Here is a 20,149-nt window from a genome sequence, read left to right on the forward strand (position 1 = left end):
TCGTCGCTTACAGTAGTAGTGTGAGGAGGGCTATGCGAGAGGCGTTCAATGAATTAGAAAGTAAAGTTCTATGTACTGACTTGGCAGAAAATCCTAAGAAATTTTGGTCTTATGTCAAAGCGATAGGTGGTTCAAAACAAAATGTCCAGACACTCTGTGACCAAAATGGTACTGAAACAGAGGATGATAGACTAAAGACCGAAATACTAAATGTCTTTTCCCAAAGCTGTTTCACAGAGGAAGACTGCCCTGTAGTTCCTTCTCTAGACTGTCGCACAGAAGACAAAATGGTAGATATCGAAATAGACGACAGAGGGATAGAGAAACAATTAAAATCGCACAAAAGAGGAAAGGCCGCTGGACCTGATGGGATACCAGTTCGATCGTACACAGAGTACGCGAAGGAACTTGCCCCCCTTCTTGCAGCGGTGGACTGTAGGTCTCAAGAAGAGCGTAGCGTTCCAAAGTATTGGAAAAAGGAACAGGTCATCCTCGAACAGATGTGCAGAACTATAGACCTATATCTCTAACGTCGATCAGTTGTAGAATTTTGGAACACGTATTATTTTCGAGTATAATGACTTTTCTGGAGACTAGGAATCTATTCTGTAGGAACCAGCATGGGTTTCGAAAAAGACGATCGTGTGAAACCCAGCTCGCGCTATTCGTCCACGAGACTCAGAGGGCCATAGACACGGGTTCGCAGGTAGATGCCGTGTTTCTTGACTTTCGCAAGGCGTTCGATACAGTTCCGCACAGTCGTTGAATGAACAAAGTAAGAGCATATGGACTATCAGACCAATTGTGTGATTGGATTGAAGAGTTCCTAGATAACAGAACGCAGCATGTCATTCTCAGTGGAGAGAAGTCTTCCGAAGTAAGAGTGATTTGAGGTGTGTCGCAGGGGAGTGTCATAGGACCGTTACTATTCACAATATACATAAATGACACTGTGGATGACATCGGAAGTTCACTGAGGCTTATTGCGGATGATGCTGTGGTATAACGAGAGGTTGTAGCAATGGAAAATTGTACTGAAATGCAGGAGGATCTGCAGCGAATTGACGCATGGTTCACGGAATGGCAATTGAATCTCCATGTAGACAAGTGTAATGTGCTGCGAATACATAGAAAGAAAGATCCCGTATCATTTAGCTACAATATAGCAGGTCAGCAGCTGGAAGCAGTTAATACCATAAATTATCTGGGAGTACGCATTAGGAGTGATTTAAAATGGAATGATCATATAATGTTGAGCGTCGGTAAAGCAGATGCCAGACTGAGATTCATTGGAAGAATCCTAAGGAAATGCAATCCGAAAACAAAGGAAGTAGGTTACAGTACGCTTGTTCGCCCGCTGCTTGAATACTGTTCAGCAGATAGGGCTGATAGAAGAGACAGAGAAGATCCAACGGAGAGCAGCGCGCTTCGTTACAGGATCATTTAGTAATCGCGAAAGCGTTACGGAGATGATAGATAAACTCCAGTGGAAGACTCTGCAGGAGAGACGCTCAGTAGCTCGGTTCGGGCTTTTGTTGAAGTTTTGTGAACATAGCTTCACCGAAGAGTCAAGCAGTATATTGCTCCCTCCTACGTATATCTCGCGAAGAGACCATGAGGATAAAATGAGAGCGATTAGGGCCCACACAGAAGCATACCGACAATCCTTCTTTCCACGAACAATACGAGACTGGAATAGAAGGGAGAACCGATAGAGGTACTCAAGGTATCCTCCGCCACACACCGTCAGGTGGCTTGTGGAGTATGGATGTAGGTGTAGATGTACAGTGGTTTTTTTAAGTGTCTCTCGCTCTGTGTGTTTTTATACTGTGATTGACTTTTAACTTGTGTGTGTCACTCCAGTGTATTTTAAATGTCCCACAGATTTGCAACTGTGTTATTTTAACTATAAGTCGACTTTTTTAACTGTCGTACAATGAGTGTCCCTATGTTAGTGTCTATTTTAACTTCCATTAACCCCATTACTGTGTTTTTATAGCCCCCTTTGTCCACCCTTTTTATGTACAAGTTTCCATATGGGGCAGTGGAAAGAAATTACAGTAAAGAAAAAAAATGTCTTCGTCAGTCTTCGATGGCTCAGCTTAAGATGACTGGCAGGTGTCAACTTGAAATATCGTGAATCCCTAAATGTTTTCGAACAGCTGTTTAGCTTTCTTTCACAGATACATATGGGTAAAGCAGTGCCCGATGTCTGTGAGACAGCCTCGAAAAGCCAATACAAATAGCTCGGATACAGTCTTTAATAAAGCAGCAGAGGGAGAGAGGCGCCACACCTGTGGGTCCAGTGCATCGTGGTAACGCGGCAACAGAACGTCTGGGGCGGCGCCGGGGCCCGCGAGGAAGGCGGCCACAGCGGCGGCGTCGCTGCCGGCTCCAGGGTTGAGGTGTGCGGGCAGCCCCGCCGCCCTCAGCAGACGCAGCGCACGCTGTTCGGGGTGGGGCGGCGTCGCCCACGAGCACAGCGCCGAACCGCTCATGCACAGAGCGCGGTCGAACAAGCCTGCCCCCACACAATAAACACTAGCCAGCTGCCACCCTCAAAGGAAAGGTTAACGGAGAGAAGAGGTACTGTCTGTGATGAATGTAAGGACAGCTCACCAATTGCGTGAGGTAGTCGAGCTGCAACAGTTAAAGATGGAAAATGTGAGTAGTCAGAGTGGGCATCTGTCACATGTCAGGCGTCTGCAGGCAGATGATTCTTCATTCAGTTGTTATACGAACATGAGCATGTATACTGTATGCTCTACGCCTGATATTTTATATAATGGTAGTTTTACTTATGACATACAGATATACTACGCCTTACATGTTCTTGAAGTGTAATGCATGAGATCCGAAGGTAGCAACATAGTTTGCCGAAACCGGTAATCTAAATAAATGCTTTACAAAAGCGGACGTGACTGTTTGAAAATTTTTTACTTCTGTTTTCGTATTGATCCAGATCACCTACAATTTGGACAACATCAAGCACATACAATCATTTTACATTATCTACATCTACTTCTACATCTACAGCTACATCTGCATTTATACTCCCCAAGCCACCCAACGGTGTGTGGCGGAGGGCACTTTACGTGCCACTGTCATTACCTCCCTTTCCTGTTCCAGTCGCGTATGGTTCGCGGGAAGAACGACTGCCGGAAAGCCTCCGTGCGCGCTCCAATCTCTCTAATTTTACATTCGTGATCTCCTCGGGAGGTATAAGTAGGGGGAAGCAATATATTCGATACCTCATCCAGAAACGCACCCTCTCGAAACCTGGACAGCAAGCTACACCGCGATGCAGAGCGCCTCTCTTGCAGTCTGCCACTTGAGTTTGCTAAACATCTCCGTAATGCTATCACGCGTACCAGATAACCCTGTGACGAAACGCGTCACTCTTCTTTGCATCTTCTCTATCTCCTCCGTCAACCCGATCTGTTACGGACCCCACACTGATGAGCAATACTCAAGTATAGGTCGAACGAGCGTTTTGTAAGCCATCTCCTTTGTTGATGGACTGCATTTTCTAAGGACTCTCCCAATGAATCTCAACCGGGTACCCGCCTTACCAACAATTAAGTTTATATGATCATTCCACTTCAAATCGTTCCGCACGCATACTCCCTGATATTTTACAGAAGTAACTGCTACCAGTGTTTTTTCCGCTATCATATAATCATACAATAAAGGATCCTTCTTTCTATGTATTCGCAATACATTACATTTGTCTATGTTAAGGGTCAGTTGCCACTCCCTGCACCAAGTGCCTATCCGCTGCAGATCTTCCTGCATTTCGCTACAATTTTCAAATGCTGCAACTTCTCTGTACACTACAGCATCGTCCGCGAAAAACCGCATGGAACTTCCGACACTATCTACTAGGTCATTTATATATATATTGTCTACAACCCATGGAAGCAAACCTAAGGACAACCAGACAAAACATTGGTCACCTCCACGAGTCATTACGCTGATATCGTTTATCACTAACTCTAGCGCTGATAATGACCTCACTTCGCCGAGGTAGACAGCCCATAACTTTCTCCAGGTATACCATACCCAGCTGAAGCCACTTATTGATATTAGCATTATATCCCGTACAGCTACATAGCTACAGGGATGTTGATTTCTATGTTTCATCCTATGTTCCAACTAGTCTCAGACATTTTCTTTGGGATTACGATACAGTGATTTAGCGGGGAATGAATTCATACAGTCCAGTAAACACAGCTGTAATCTGGAAGGTGAGAGTGCTCACATCATACTCATAAAGATGTAGAAGAAAGGAACACTGACAACACTGAACCAAACATGCTGGTCCACATTCATGGTTCTGAATTTGCAGCACAAATCATGGTACGTCAGTTGACGCCTTGCATCATTTGAAAACAGACAAAATCACGACTCATTTGACCTCACTACGCGCATCCAGTCACGTAGTGTCCGGTTTCTGTGTTGTTTTGGCTACTGAAGACGTGCGGCTTTACGTGCTGTGTGACCAATGACCAGACTCTAAATGTTTGCACACGGTTCCTTTCGTAATGTTTGGTCTTAAAATTGCTGCGTTGGATGCGAATCCACGGACAGCAGCACTTCCTGTCTGGTTCGACGCCGACTGTCGTTGACAGGACGGCACACTCGACTCCAGTCGCTGTCGGTTAGGATCTTTCTGCGAGTGGTAGATCAATCCTCGAAGACGCGTTCGGCAAGCCATGTTGATACGTTAATAATCCTGGGTGTGATTACGGTTTTCTCCAAGCACTGTAGTTCCTTACTGCCATTGTGTCACGTCTTCACGTCCACCCATCACACTGTGGTGAAGTCACTCAGTAGATTGACACACACATCACTTCACTGCCATGACTTACGCTAGCAGTGGAGGTCCACATGTCCGCCTTGCACTGATTCTTGACCGTCTACAGCGTCTCAGTTAAGGTGGCTAACTATTTGTCTGTAATTTCAGGCTGGTCATAGTACATTCTCGGAGCTCTGAGAGAAATCACCTGCGGGGGAAATGAAAAAAAAAATGCTAAGAACTGGCTAACTCCAACAGGAAGCACTGGCAGGAAACAGGTGACCCAGTGAATTGTCCAGTGTACCTAAATGTGATCACGTCGGGATGCGACTGGTTCGCAGCGACAAGAGTCCATTACGGGGATTATTGTCACGAAGCAAAAGACATAAAGATATGACGGGTCACCTGTTTTTAGGAATTTTCATTACATCATCCAACGAATTTTTATATTTTCGCGGTTTGGTTTTCACTGTGGACTACAGAAACATCTATGCAACAAACTGCCGTCGACCCTTTTTGTTTTACACTAATCTGTTATGTGGCAAATAGTGTCTCAAACGTTTGTAGATTTAGATCCCTGTTTTGTATTTTATTAACGATTTGTTGAATAAATACTGTAGAACTAATAGTGCCCTCCGCCACACACAACTTCGTGGCTAGCGAAGTATATATGTAGGTGTAGAAAAAACTCACTCTTAAATAACTCCGAACTGAAGCGAGACTGATGGTTTAAATTTGGTTCACCGGTGTATTGGACCTTGGTCGAAGATAAGTTTTAATCGTTTGAAAATTTCATTTGAAATTTGAAAATCGTTTGAAAAATTCATTTGGATCTTACTATAAAAGAAACTGTTTCTTTGGGACGTTTCTGTAGCGCGCCACTGCTGTGCTCTAAACGTGTACGACTCGGTTCAAACTGTAGCACGAGGGCAGATAAACGAATAAAAGTCAAAAAATTGTTTTATTCAATAATGTTTATCCGTTGTCGAGATACTATGGTTTAAAGTGGAGCTAGACCTAGCATGTAAAATTCATTGTTGCGTGAACTGAATGCGCGGAAACGGTTCAGAGTGAATCAAATTAAAAAATGCGTTCTTAGAATAAAACTGACAACACGCTTTCAAAAAAATTGATTTCATTTTTATTTTACGTGAAAAAATCCTTCTTTTGTGAGATTTTTAGCGCACTATGTCTGTGTTTCAGACTACTGCAAATCGGTTAAAATTTTGTAAGAGGGCAGACAAATACATGTAATTGATGGGTCGTCTTTTTGTTTTGTGAAAGTCTTATCCATTGACACGATATAAGCAACACAGTTCTAAAGGAAATAAAAAGCTATATCTACATCTACATCATACTCCGCAAGTCACTTAATAGTGTGTGGTGGAGGGTACTTTCGGTACCACTATCTGATCCCTCCAACCCTGTTCCACTCATGAATAGAGCGTGGGAAGAATGATTGTCGGTAAGCCTCTGTATTGGCTCTAATTTCTCGAATTTTTTCCTTGAGGTCAATACGCGAGATGTGTGGGGGGAAGTAATATCTTGTCTGACTCCTCCTGAAAAGTGCTGTCCCTAAATTTCAATAGTAACTCTCTCTGTGATGCACAACGCCTCTCTTGTAACGTCCGCCAGTGTAGTTTATTTGGCATCTCCGTAACGCTCTCTCACCTGACGTCAACGATATAGGTCTATAATTGTGTGGATCTGTCTTATGGCCTTTCTTAAAAACGGGAATGACCAGCTCTTTTTCCATTCGTTAGGTACCTTTCGGTGTTCAAGCGATAAATTACTGCTAGAAGGGGAGCAAGTTCCTTCCCATAATCTTTATAGAATCTTATAGGTATCTCATCTGGTCCTGAAGCCTTTCCACTACTAAGCGATTGTAGCTGCTTTTCAGTTCCGCGATCGGTTCTCTCAATATCTGCCATTTCGTTGTTCTTACGGCGATTGAAAGGAGGGACAGTGTTACGATCTTCCTTGGTGAAATGATTTCGGAAGAGCGAATTCAGTATTTCGGCCTTCTCTCTGTCATCTCCCGTTTCGGTGCCGGTGTGGTCGCTGACGAATAGATAATTTTGACCCACTTACTGATTTTACATACGACAAAAATCTGTTAGGGTTTTTACTCAGTTCGGTTGACAATGTATTACTTTCAAAATCATTGAACGTTCCTCTCATTGCTTTCCTAACGCTCATTTTCGCTTCGTTCAGCTTTTGTTTGTCAGTTAGGTTTTTACTTCACTTGAATCTGAGATGAAGTGCTCTTTGCTTGCGTAGCTCTTTTCTGACACAGCTATTAAACCTCGGTTGATCTTTACCATCCCTTAAAACCTTACTCGGAACTTACTTATCTAGGGCGTATTGAACGATGCCTTTGAATTTTTTCCGTTTGTTCTCCACATCTTCGTCCTCTTCACTGAGTATTTGACGCTGACTGCTGAGATATTCTGAAATGTGTATCCTGTCACCCTGTAAGTAGCCTGTTTGTATGTTGGCAGCGCTATAGACTGTGTTAATATCGCTGACAGCGCTCTGCGTCCTCGGCAAGAGATTCTGTTGGTTGGACGGACTAGCAGTTAGCGAGTCGATAGAAAAGTGTACGGACATTCTTTCCTTAGTAGACTGTGTTGGTAGGACACGCAATGTAAAGTGAGATGAAATTTCTTATATGAAATTTCTTATTAGAAAACATGCTTGGAAAGATATGATAATGGATGCATGGTTGATAATGTTTGGGTAGTGGGATTATGGACAACTATATAATTTCTGGAACTGGACGTCATATGAATGAGGTAAAATTTTCTAAATACATTATTTGCTCTTAAACAAAATATTTCTTTTGCTAATCATACGCCTCCTAGTAGTTATAGTCTGTAGTAGTTACAATCTTTTTATTTAGCTGGCTGTTGCTACTTGCTGTAATTGCTGTAGTTCCTATTACAAAGATTTTCTGTGAGGTAAGTGACTTATGAAAAAGTCTGGGGTTTCCACTATCGGATTCGTGATTGAAATGAGTTTAGGCAATTAACAGAGTTGGAGGTAGTTTCATATTTCTTCTATTTAATATTTTTTGGATTTGTATTATTGTTGTAATTTCTTGCAAGTCAGGGCTATTCTTTTGTGTTAATTATGGAAGTCATGTTGTCAATGTATAGCAGCCAGATTGAGTTGGGCTTGTATATTGAGGGTAATAAATGAATAGGTTAAGTTTGAGTTGTCTTTGTCAGGGAAAATTATGTTGGTCAGTGTTTAATAAAAAAATATTTAAAGAGTTAGTTTCACCTGTCGACTCTTAGCCGAGAATACGTCACTTTACTTCTAATTTCCTTGTATTTCGAATAATTAGTGCATGATTAGAAATTAGTTATTGTTTACTGCTGGCGCGTAATTGTATGTATGGAATTTCCTTTGTAGTTGTAGTATCTTATTTTTTTTACTGTATTGTCATGAGAAAAGTAGTTGTGGTATGCAGTATCTCGCAGTCGCGTTTGCAAATAATTAGATATTTATTATTTTCAGTGCTATTTTGGAGTTTGTTCTTAATTTAGCTACTGAAGTTGCTTATGTGTGTTATTGTGTAAAGTAATGTGATAATCATGACGAGTTAAAAGCGTAAGACTAGGCTCCAAAGCAAATTGAGAAATGACAGTAACGACGAGCGTAGCTTGTTAGCACAACCTAGTAACGAATTGTCAAATGTTCAAGACAATAATTTGGTAATAGTGCATAGGGACATGGACCAGACAGTAAATAACGGGGTAGAAATCGAAACAATCAGTCAACAGAACAATATCTTGCAAATGCCGTAGATTCATGTTTTGCATCAATACACTTTTTTCAATTAAATCAAGACAGAAACTCTACTTTTCAAAATACGAATATCGCCAGTGCAAACGCACTGACGAAAAACACAAAGGAACATGTTTCAGTCAATAATGCACTGTTATTGCAATTAATTAAAACATTTGACCAAACAGACCAAAAGCTTCAATAGTTAGACATAAGGGAACAAAATCAGAAACAAAACAGCAACAACTTCAAAAGTTAGACACAATGGAACAAAATCGGAAACAAATAACTTCAAAAGTTACACCCAATCGACGAAATTAAACAAACACTTGAATAAACATATGAAAATTTAACAGCTGAGATACACAAAATCGAATTAAAATATCAAAACATTTCTGAAGACGTAAAAACACAAGTATGTGAGTATTTTCAGCCTATTTTTTGCTGCGTGAAGACACATTACAGAACCACGAAGCAGCAATAAGAGAACTGCAGATCATTGTACATAAAAATCACGACACCTTGCAAGCCAAATTTGACTCTGTAGCGTCTACCGATACGGTTGAGCAAATTGTGAAAAATCAGGAAAACTAAAAGGACACAGTAGATACAATTACGAAACGATCGGACGCTCTAAAACTTGGCTCAGAAAAACACACGGAGGAAATCAGCACACTATCGAAAAAAATAGCGCAACTTTCGTATCAGTTAACAAATTTATCTACGAAGGTAAATGATGATTTGAATGATACAAGACCGGTAGCATTTACTGACAAAGAGAAGTACGAGAAAATTAGGAAATTTAAACAGAGTCAGAAACAAATTAATACGCAACACAAAAAAGAAATGGGGGTAGTACAAGATCAGATGGCACAGGTGATATAAGAATTACGTATTTCAGAGGAGACACGGGAAGAGGGATTTAGAAATACGGAAAAGTCACACGGTAAGTGACCTGTAATAAAACATGGTATTTAGGAGATCTTGAACGGAGTCGGCAGGGAGCAGCGAGCCTTGAGATGGAACGGTCGACACGACGTAACAGTGACCAATTTGCGACTCGCCAACACGATGACTTCGACTATGGGCTCTTCATCACAATGCGTAAATTTAAAACAGTCATGAATTCTAGTAATGACGTACATCCACAACCTTGGCTTCGTAAATTTTCTCATTATTTTCCTCCTAATTGGTCATTAGAGCATAGATTAGAATTTATGTGTGGCTATTTAGAAAATGTACTAGCTGTAAGAATGCGATCGGTTACTCGCGACTGTCACAATGAAGGAGATTTTTATCATGCCTTCCTTGATGTATATTGATGTCAGGCTACAGAAGATTGAGTAAAATCAGCATTATAATGATGAAGCATTTCGAACAGTCTGAATTTTCTAGACCAGTAAAATATTTTGAAGATACGTTCCACAAGAATCAGTATTTGCCAAACCCGTACAGACCCTTGGAACTTATTCTCATTTCCTTAGTTAAATTGCGTGAACAAGTAAGACATATCATTTTGGCTAGACGTTATAAAGATGATATCGAAGCTTTTCAGGGACTTTTGCAAGAACTGGAAATCGACACGGACAATCGCATGATTCGAAAACAGGAAAACAACAACAATTACAGGTCATATTCATCACAATTTCGTGACGACAGAAACAATAACCGTACACGACAAGTCTACCGTTATAACACAAATCGTGATCAAAATAGACCCCACCCTTACGACAACCATTGGCAAAATAACAACAATTACAGAGACAGATCACATTTCCCTGGTAATGAGTATGACAGAGACAACCGTAGAAATAGACAATATGGAAGGTAGAATAATTATTAAGGGAGACAAAATGACTTCAGACGCAACAGTCCACCTCGTAATTATGATTCCGGCAGAAATTCTCCACAAATTAATCGACAAGAAAGAAACTGCAGAAATTACCGACAAGGCGACAGACGCTATAGTCTTGACAACAGACCTGAATTTAATCGGAATTGGCGTGATTCAAATAGGGCAGGGCCCTCTCGACAAGTTGAAATTGTAGAAAGTCGACCTACAAATCACAGTAACGTCACGCGACAACAGAGAGATAATAGACAATGACTCGCACCTCAGGCACTTACAAAACGTACTTGTGGGGGGGCTTATGGGCGCTCAACATCGAGGTCATCAGCGACGTACTTGTGAGGCTGACGACGTGGTTACCATGACTATCAATTATGTGAAAATGGAAGACATTAGGGACATTTTACTCCAGGAACATGACGTGAAACAGAACAATACTGCATATCCTTCAATTCACATCACAACAAATGACAAAATTTACAGCAGTACCTGACTCTGGCAATCCACGTTCGGTAATTAGTGAAACAGCTTTTAGTAAATGTCACAAATCGAACGATTGGCCCACATTTCCTTTACTAAAATTAAATTACAAGGTGTAATTTTTGGGTAAAGTGTAGATGTAAGCCAATAAACAAACTTAGAATTCTTTTGTCAAAGCCACAGATCTATTATGAATTTTCTTATTGGTCCATTATTGTCGACAGAGATAATATTAGGTGTAGATTTTTTGATTGAGTATAAAGCATTTTTAAACTTTCACGACGCTGAAATATGTTTAGAGTTGGAAGGTAAGTCAATAGCCTCGAAATTTGAAGATTGGCTTTCAAACCATGACGTGGAAATCAATCAGCTTCACCTTTTGTCAGATCACAGTTTGGAAATTTCGACGGAATTTGACACTAATGATCACTCTGCAAGTACTGACAGGGATGATATTGATGACGTATTAGATACTAACGTTTTAATTCAGAAAAAATTCAAACAATTGTGAACTGTAATGACAATGATAGGCAGGACCTTCTTGACGTCTTACAATCACATTCCACCGTTTTTACTCACTAAACAGGAACACTTAAAGGATTTCAGTACAAATTTCGTGCTCGTGAGCGTACAAAATTTTGCGTCAAGCCATATGTAATTCCAGCACGTTATAGGGGCTGTGTAGACTGGAAGTACAATCTATGCTTGACGAGGGCATCATTGAACCACGCGGTAAGCTCATACAATAAACCATTACATGTTATTGAGAAGAAAAACGGAACGATCAGGCTTGTCACAGATTCCAGACAAATTAATACGGCAAAATTTTGAAGAACTTCAAAATTTCAATGGCGTAAAAGTGTTGTCTTCTGTTGAACTTAGATTTAGCATATGGCAAATTGAACTTCATCTAGAATATAGAAAATATATGGTTTTTCTTTGTTTCGGTGTTTGTTATCAATTTCGGAAACTTGAACATTTCTTCGGCGGTACTCATTTGTGAGCTAAATTCTATATTACCTGACTTTTTAAAACAACACAATCCCTCGTACGTGGACGATATTTTAATAGCAAAAGTCTCTTGGAAACATCATAATCGTGTCCTCAACAGTTTGTTACGTATTTTTGCTGAATCTGCAATAACAGTTAACTTGGAAAAATCTGAATTCGGTAGGATAAAGGTGAAGTTTTTGGGTCATATTATTTCTTCTGAGGACTTTCAGCCGGATCCTGAAAAGTTGGAAGCAATCAGAACTATTCCTGTTCCATCCAGAAAAAGACAAGAATGCAGTTTTCTAGGTCTCGTGAACTGACGGTCTCGTGAATGAATGGGAAGGGGAGGCTGGCAAAGCTTATAGGTGACAGTGTAGTGGGTGGTGGTGGGACCATTCATGGAAAAATTCCTGTAGTAGTTGGTGTTAGAGCTGCACCTTTTTTAGATTGAAGTCATCTGATAGGTATACCTGCTTAAAGAAAGTCTCTCTAACTAAGGGCTCACCTTCAGAGGACTTCATGTTTCCAAGTAGGAAAGGAATTAGCATGTTTCATCAAAACGTAAGAGGTATTAGAGATAAAGTTAGTGAACTGCTTATAGATGATGACTCTGAAATTATTGGTATATCGGAGCATCCCTTAAATAATTTGACAATTCAGAGTCTTCCTTTAGCAGGATACATATTAGCTGGTTGTTTTTCAAGGTGTTCCTTGTGGGGTGGGGGAGTGGCTAAATACGTAAAAAAATAGTATTCCATTTGAGTCCATAGACGTATCATGGTACTGCACTGAATAGATATTTGAATGCTGCGCAGGGACAGTTGAATTTAGTAAAGCTAAACTTCTAATTGTTGTTGTTTATAGGTCCCCTAACTCTGACTTCGGAGCATTTTTGCTCAAGCTAGAGAGGATCCTTGATTCACTTTGTAGAAAGTACCAGAAATTAGTTGGTTGTGGTGACTTCAATATAAATTTTGTATATGATGGTGCGAGAAAAAGGATGTTGGTTGATCTCCTAAATTCATATGACCTGAAGCAGACTTCGTTTTCTCCAACAAGGGTGCAGGGGAACAATAGCACAGCCATAGACAATATTTTTATTCATTCTTCATTACTAACTGGGGAGTCTGTTAGTAAAAGGGTGGATGGCCTTTCAGACCATGATGCACAAATTTTAACACAGAAAGGCTTTGTACTCAAACAAATGTCACATATAATTACAAACTATGTAGGAAAGTTAATCCAACAGCAATAGAGAGTTTTTTAGACTCTGTAACTAACATTTCGCCAGCACGAGTGGCTGGCATTGTCAAAGGTTTACCCTCCATTTCTGGTGGTGAACGGGAGCCGAGGTTACAGCCGCAGACTATATTTACCTGGCGTGCCAACGTCCAAGGGCTTCTGGTGCGGTTCTCCTCTTGCTACCTGCGACGGTTGTTCGCTGCGGCACGGGAAGTCAGAATTTGTTTACCTTAAGGATTTCTTCTTTCTTGTTGAAGCTATTCTTCTAAAGTCATCAGGTGAACGTTGGCCGAAGAACCCGAGACAGAAGCCAATAGGTAGTTTGTCAACAAGTGGGCATGAAAGACTTAACAATTTTGTATTACGCCTCTACGAGGAGGAGATCTGCAATTGTACCGACGCCTTGACCAACGGTGGAAGAAGAAAGCGCGATCGATGTCCTCTCTCGCCTTTCTGTCGCGGTGCCGGGATGAAGGTGCTACACCGAAGTTCTTGAAATGTAAGCTCTTATTCACCAGTCCCCAAGCACATCGTATCTACGACAGAATAAAACGAGCTTTTCTTCGTGATAGAATTCATACAACACGGAGAGACTTGGCAAGAACGGGTAAGGAACTTTTGGACATTTTCTATCCACTAAGTAGCAGAATGCATCGAGACGACTGAGACAAGATCGACAGCGTCACTCACAGTAGCATGCAAAATTAACTCGAGCGCTGCACTGAGCGACACAAGAAAAGGTTTGAAAGATGCCGGAAGCAGACTGACAAGGCGGTTCCCGACATGTCACGCACAGTGGTCAGCCTCACTGAGTGACAATTGACAGAAGAAGAAGTGTCTGTTCTTCAAAAAGGAGGGAATTTCGCCATCATACCGAGAACTATACCTATGGAGGACATCATTGCTAATACCGAAGAGGCATACGAAACCCTTCCTTGTGAAAGAGCAGAGGAAATACGCAATGAAACAGCCAGGATACTACGCCGAGCACAGCCACCAGAGCCGGCCGGAGTGGCCGAGCGGTTCTAGGCGCTACAGTCTGAAACCGCGCGACCGCTACGGTGGCAGGTTCGAGTCCTACCTCGGGCATGGATGTGTGTGACGTCCTTAGGTTAGTTAGGTTTAAGTAGTTCTAAGTTCTAGGGGACTGATGACCTCAGCAGTTAAGTCCCATAGTGCTCAGAGCCATTTGAACCATTTTTGAACAACCACCAGCTTGCAGTTTGAAGAAAGAAGAGCTACAAGCTATTTAGACTCTTAATGCCGAGAAGGGTATATTGGTACCGAAGATTAAGAACAAAAGATCCGGGTCCTATCAGATCCGACGGCGTACCAAAAACTAAACACAGACCAGACGCAGCGTATCGCACGGAATACGAATCCGTTAATCAAACCGTCTTCTCTGCCAACAGATATACAGAGGAACCGATGCAACACAGAAGCCCTACCACCTCGGCAATATGGATTACCTAAGATCCATAAGAGCAACGTTCCACTAAGACCGACTGTTAGCCCTCATGGCTCACCGACGTATAAACTGGCAAAACACTTGGCCTCTGCTCCATCCGCACGTGACGAAGACTGACACGTACATAAAAGACTCAGGCCATTTGAATGAGAAGCTGAAGAAACTAAAACTTGCACCAAACGATATCCTGGTCAGCTCTGATTTTTTTTTTTTTTTTTTTTTTTTTTTTTAACGAAAGTGCCACTCAGTGACTCTCTGGAGCACATCGGTTCCATTTTCCCGCAAGACATCACAAAACTCTTTCATGCATGTCTCGCCACGAGCTATTTCACTTGTAATGACAATTTATACGAACATCTGGAAGGCGTCGTCATGGTTAGTCCTCTTAGTGCAGTCCTGTCCAACATCTTCATGGAACATTTCGAAGCACAGGCGCTGGACTTGGCGACTTGTAAACCTAAGGTGTGGTACAGATACGTCGATGATACTTTCGCTGTATGAAGTCCTGGTGGGGAACACCTCGGTCACTTTCTAAGACACTTGAACAGCCTCCATGCCAACATAATAGTTACTGTGGAAGTAGAAAAGGACAAAAAATTACCATTTCTAGATGCACTGGTCGCAAGAAATGGCTAAAACCTGGTACACAGCGTTTTTCATAAACCGACTCACATGGACCGATATCTGCACATTTTATCAAGCCACCACCCGAGCTGGAAAAGAGGCCTGATTAATACGCTCGTAACGAGGGCAGGACGAATATGTGAGCCGCAGCACCTCAGGCGCGAAATGCAGCACCTGTAAAGTGCTCTGAGGAGCAACGGGTACTCCACAAGTTATATAAGAAGTGTAACAGAGCCAAACACTCGGCAAAGTGACAAATCAGAAAGAGAAATGTCGGGTACAGCCTTTCTGCCATACATTCCAAGAGTGACGGACAGAATCGGCCGTATATTGCTCAAACACGGCATAAAGACGATTTTCAAACCGGCAAAGAAGATGAAAGAATGTCTTAGATCGGCAATGGAAAAAGGGACCCACTTGCAATGTCGGGGATGTACCGATAACCATGAACATGCGGAAATGTTTATTATCAGGGAAGACGAGTGGCAGGATGTTTATAGTGCCGATAACTTAGATGATAAATACAATGCATTCCTTAACACATTTCTCATGCTCTTTGAGAGTTGCTTTCCATTAGAACATTCTAAACGGTGTACTAGCAGTAATGGGCAGCCCGCGTGGCTGACTAGTGGGATAAGGATATCATGTAGAACAAAGCGGGAATTATATCAACATGTTAGTAGTCACAATCAAGCTACAGTAGCCCATTACAAACAGTATTCTAATGTGCATAAAAATGTTATTAGGAAGGCAAAGAGTCTGTGGTGTGCAAATAGAATAGCCCATTCACAGGATAAAATTAAAATGGTAAGTTCTGAAGGGAGTGTCTGGTCAGCAGCACAAGGTCAACGATATAAAGTCAGTTCACAGTAAAAATATTTCTGTTGGTGATAAATCAGTTATATGTACAGTATTTAACAATCATTTTCTGAGCATTGCTGATGAAATAAATAAAAATTTAGTTTCTACAGGAAATCATATAGCTTTCTTGGCAAATGCCTTTCCGAGATTGAGTCAATAATTAAATCACTGAAGACTAAAGGACTCTCATGGCTATGATGGAGTGCCTAGCAGAATTTTAAAGTACTGTGCTGCACATGTTAGCCCTGTATTTAGCCATATTTGTAATTTTTCCTTCAGGAATGCGCAGTTTCCTGAGCGATTAAAGTACTCAATAGTAAAGCCGCTTTATAAAAAGGGAGAAAGGGGTATTGTAGATAATTTTAGACCTATTTCTACGCCATCAGTGGTTGCAAAAGTTACTGAAAAGGCTGTGTATGTAAGGGCAATTGATCATCTTACATCACACAATTTGCTATCAAATGTACAGTTCGACTTTACAAGTCGTTTAACAACTGAAAATACCATGTTCTCTTTTGTCCGTGAGGCACTGGATGGGCTAAAAAAAGGTTTCGAACGCTTGGCATATTTTTTGATTTACTTAAGGCATTTGAGTGTGTTGAACACAAAATATTGCTCCAGAATATGGACCAATACAGAATGTGGGGAGTAGCTCACAATTGGTTCACCTCTTACTTTAGCAACAGTCAGCAAAAAGTCATTATTCACAATGTTGATAACGGCTGTGATGTGGGGTCTGAGTGGGGTACTGTGAAGTGGGGGGTGCCCCAGGGATCAGTGTTGGGGCCACACCTGTTCTTTATTTATGTCTCTAGTATTATGGGTAACTCTAAAATATTTCTGTATGCTGATGACACTAGTTAGCTTGGTAGTAAAGGATGTTGTGTGCAACATTGGCTCGGTTTCAAATAGTGTAGTACATGACCTAAGTTCATGGCTTGTAGAAAATAAACTAACGCTAAATCATAGTAATACTCAGTTTTTACAGTTTCTAACACAGTTCAAAAAAACCTGACGTTTTAATTTTACAGAACAGGTAAATGGTTAGTGAAACTGAACAGTTCAAATTCCTAGTTATTCAGATAGATAGTAAACTGTCGTGGAAAGCACACATTCAGGATCTTGTTCAAAAACATAACACTGCCATTTTTACTGTTCGAACGGTATCAGAAGTGAGTAATCGTTCGACACGAAAATTAGTCTACTTTGTTTATTTTCATTAGTTTATGTCGTATGGTATTATATTTTGGGGTAACTCTTCCCATTCTAAAAGCATATTTTTGGCTGAGAAACGGGCGGTTCAGGCAATATGTGGTGTAAGTTCACGAACCTCTTGTCGACCTCTGTTCACGAGTCTGGGTATTTTGACATTGGTCTCTCAATATGTATATTCCTTATTGTCGTTTCTTGTTACCAATATTAGCTTATTCCCAAGAATAAGCAGCTTTCACTCTGTTAATACCTGGCAGAAATCAAACCTGCATTTGGATCCGACTTTCTTAACTCTTGTGGAGAAAGGTGTGCAGTATACTGCTGCATCCATTTTCAATGAAGCTACCACTCTAATTCAAAAATCTTAGCAGTAATCCACGCGCTTTCAAATCGAAACTGAAGAGTTTCCTCATGAGTCACTCCTTCTATTCTGTCGAGGAGTCCCTTGAAAAATTATGGTGATTCTTGTTGTATTGTTTATTGCGTTTACTTAAACCTATGGACTGACATTTTTCAGATTCATGAACATTTTTTTTTTACTTTTATGTTGTGTATAATGACCTTTTGCTTACTGTTGCTAAAGTAAGAGGTGAACCAATTGTGAGCTACTCCCCGTATTTGGTAACGGTCCAACATCTGGAGCAATATTTTGTGATCAACACAATCAAACGCCTTAGTTAAATCAAAAAATATGTCTAGCGTTCGAAACTTTTGTATAACCCATCCACTTCTTCACAGAGAAAATAGAATATAGGATTTTCAGTTGTTAAACGACTTCTAAAGGCGAACTGTACATTTGATAGCAAATCGTGTGATATAAAATGATCAATTATGCTTACATACACAGCCCTTTTCAATAACTTTAGCAAACCCTGATGGCATAGAAATAGGTAAAAAATTGTCTACATGATCATTTTCTCCCTTTTTATAAAGCGGCGTTACTACTGAGTACTTTAATCGTTCAGGAAACTGCCCATTCCTAAAGGAAAAATTACAAATATCTCTAAATACAGGACTAACATGTGCAGCACAGTACTTTAAAATGCTGCTAGGCACTCCATCATGTCCATAAGAGTCTTTAGTCTTCAGTGATTTAATTATTGACTCAATCTCTCCATTGTCTGTATCACAGAGGAGTATTTCATACATCAATCTCACAAAGGCATTTGCCTAGAAAGTTATGTGATTCCCTGTAGAAACTCAATTTTTATTTAGTTCACCAGCAATGCTCAGAAAATGATTGTTAAATACTGTACATATAACTGATTTATCACCAACAGAAATATTAATATTACGAATTGACTTTATATCGTCGACTTTGTGCTGCTGACCAGACACTCCCTTCAGAACTTACCATATGGTTTTAATTTTATCCTGTAAATTAGCTATTCTATTTGCGTACCACATAATCTTTGCTTTCCTAATAACATTTTTAAGCAGCTTAAAATACTGTTTGTAATGGGCTACTATAGCTTGATTGTGACTACGTCTAACATTTTGATGTAATCACTGCTTTGTTCTACATGATATACTTATCCCACTAGTCAGCCACCTGGGCTGTCTATTACTGCTACTGTCACAGGTAGCAGAGGAGAACCGCTCCGGAATATATATATATATACTGTAGGTAACATATTTGATTAACGTCTCAAGATCGCAGATTAATGTAAGTGTGAGATTAGCCATCGCCAGTGTGAAATGTTGCCACATTCATAACCGGTGTAGCCGACAGAACGTATATGTGTGTGTGTGGTAAAAAGATTATAACTGACGATCACGTCTGTACTCAGGTTACGAGTTTCGCCAAAGAAGAATTTGTTTTGACGAAGGCAGTTGACGACGTGCCGAGCTGTTGGGTTCACTGATTAGTTGATTACGCTATTGAAATGATGAAATTCTACGGCATTCACAGACTGTGATCTGACCTTTGGAGAGCGGCGACAGCATGTGGAAGATGACGGAGGCGGCCCCTGCACTTTGTCCCGCTAGGGTGACACATCCGGCGTCGCCACCGAACGCAGCGATGTTGCGTCGCACCCAGTACAGAGCCAGGGACTGGTCGCGCAAGCCCATATTTCCTGGCACCCCAGCCCTGGGCCAGCACAGGAAACCTGTGGCAAATCACACTGATATTGGACGGCATCTAGAACAATGGCAGCATCTGATCGTTGAGGCCCATGTTGCAAGACACCAGAGTTTTAGAATGGCAGAGGAAACCTATGGGACAGCAAAGTAATGTTGCGTCTCACATCAGCACAAGAACCCCGTGGAAAAGCATGGCGGTGTTACACAGCACGCAGGACGGTACCAGCGTCTCTCCGCACTCGCCCCTGTAGCGAGTTTCCCTAATAGCAATTTCGATCGCAGAGCGAGGTTTAGCATTTTACTGGGATATTGATACAAGATTTGATGATCTGAGGCTTCAAATCACAACTACTCCTCTTTATGCCAGCCAAATGAAGATGAAAATTTATTCCATCCCCTTGTTCGTAAAAAACAAAGGTGCTCCAAGCAAATGTGATACGACCGCTGTTGTTTCTTTTTTTGTACATAAATGATCTGACGTGTAGGATGAGCAGCAGTCTGCGATTGTTTGCGGATGACACGTACCATATGCGAAAGTGACATCGTTGAGTGACCGTTGAAGGATAAGAATGATTTAAGCAGAATATCTATGTCGCGTGAGGAATGGGAGCTTGTTCTAAATGTATAAAATTTAAGGTTAACAGAGATGAGTAGGAAAACCAACGCTTTGTTGTTCTAAGACAATATTAAATATCTACGCATAACGATGGAAAACGATGTAAAGTGGAAACGATGTTGGTAGGGA

The 20,149-nt window shown here is 41.0% G+C and overlaps 1 protein-coding gene across 1 annotated transcript in view; it reads right to left on the minus strand.

The window, feature by feature from the left end:
- The window catches only part of LOC126158041 (esterase E4-like), a 142,926-nt gene that overhangs the window by 87,201 nt on the left and 35,576 nt on the right, over nt 1-20,149 (minus strand). Inside the window, exons 5-6 of the mRNA XM_049916416.1 lie at nt 19,245-19,430; nt 2,370-2,521 (exon numbers count right to left, since the gene is read on the minus strand). Coding sequence (XP_049772373.1) covers nt 2,370-2,521; nt 19,245-19,430 — 338 coding nt within the window. The remainder of the gene's footprint in view (nt 1-2,369; nt 2,522-19,244; nt 19,431-20,149) is intronic.

This window comes from Schistocerca cancellata, chromosome 2 (assembly GCF_023864275.1).
Source record: "Schistocerca cancellata isolate TAMUIC-IGC-003103 chromosome 2, iqSchCanc2.1, whole genome shotgun sequence".
NCBI classification, from domain to species: Eukaryota; Metazoa; Arthropoda; class Insecta; order Orthoptera; family Acrididae; genus Schistocerca; species Schistocerca cancellata.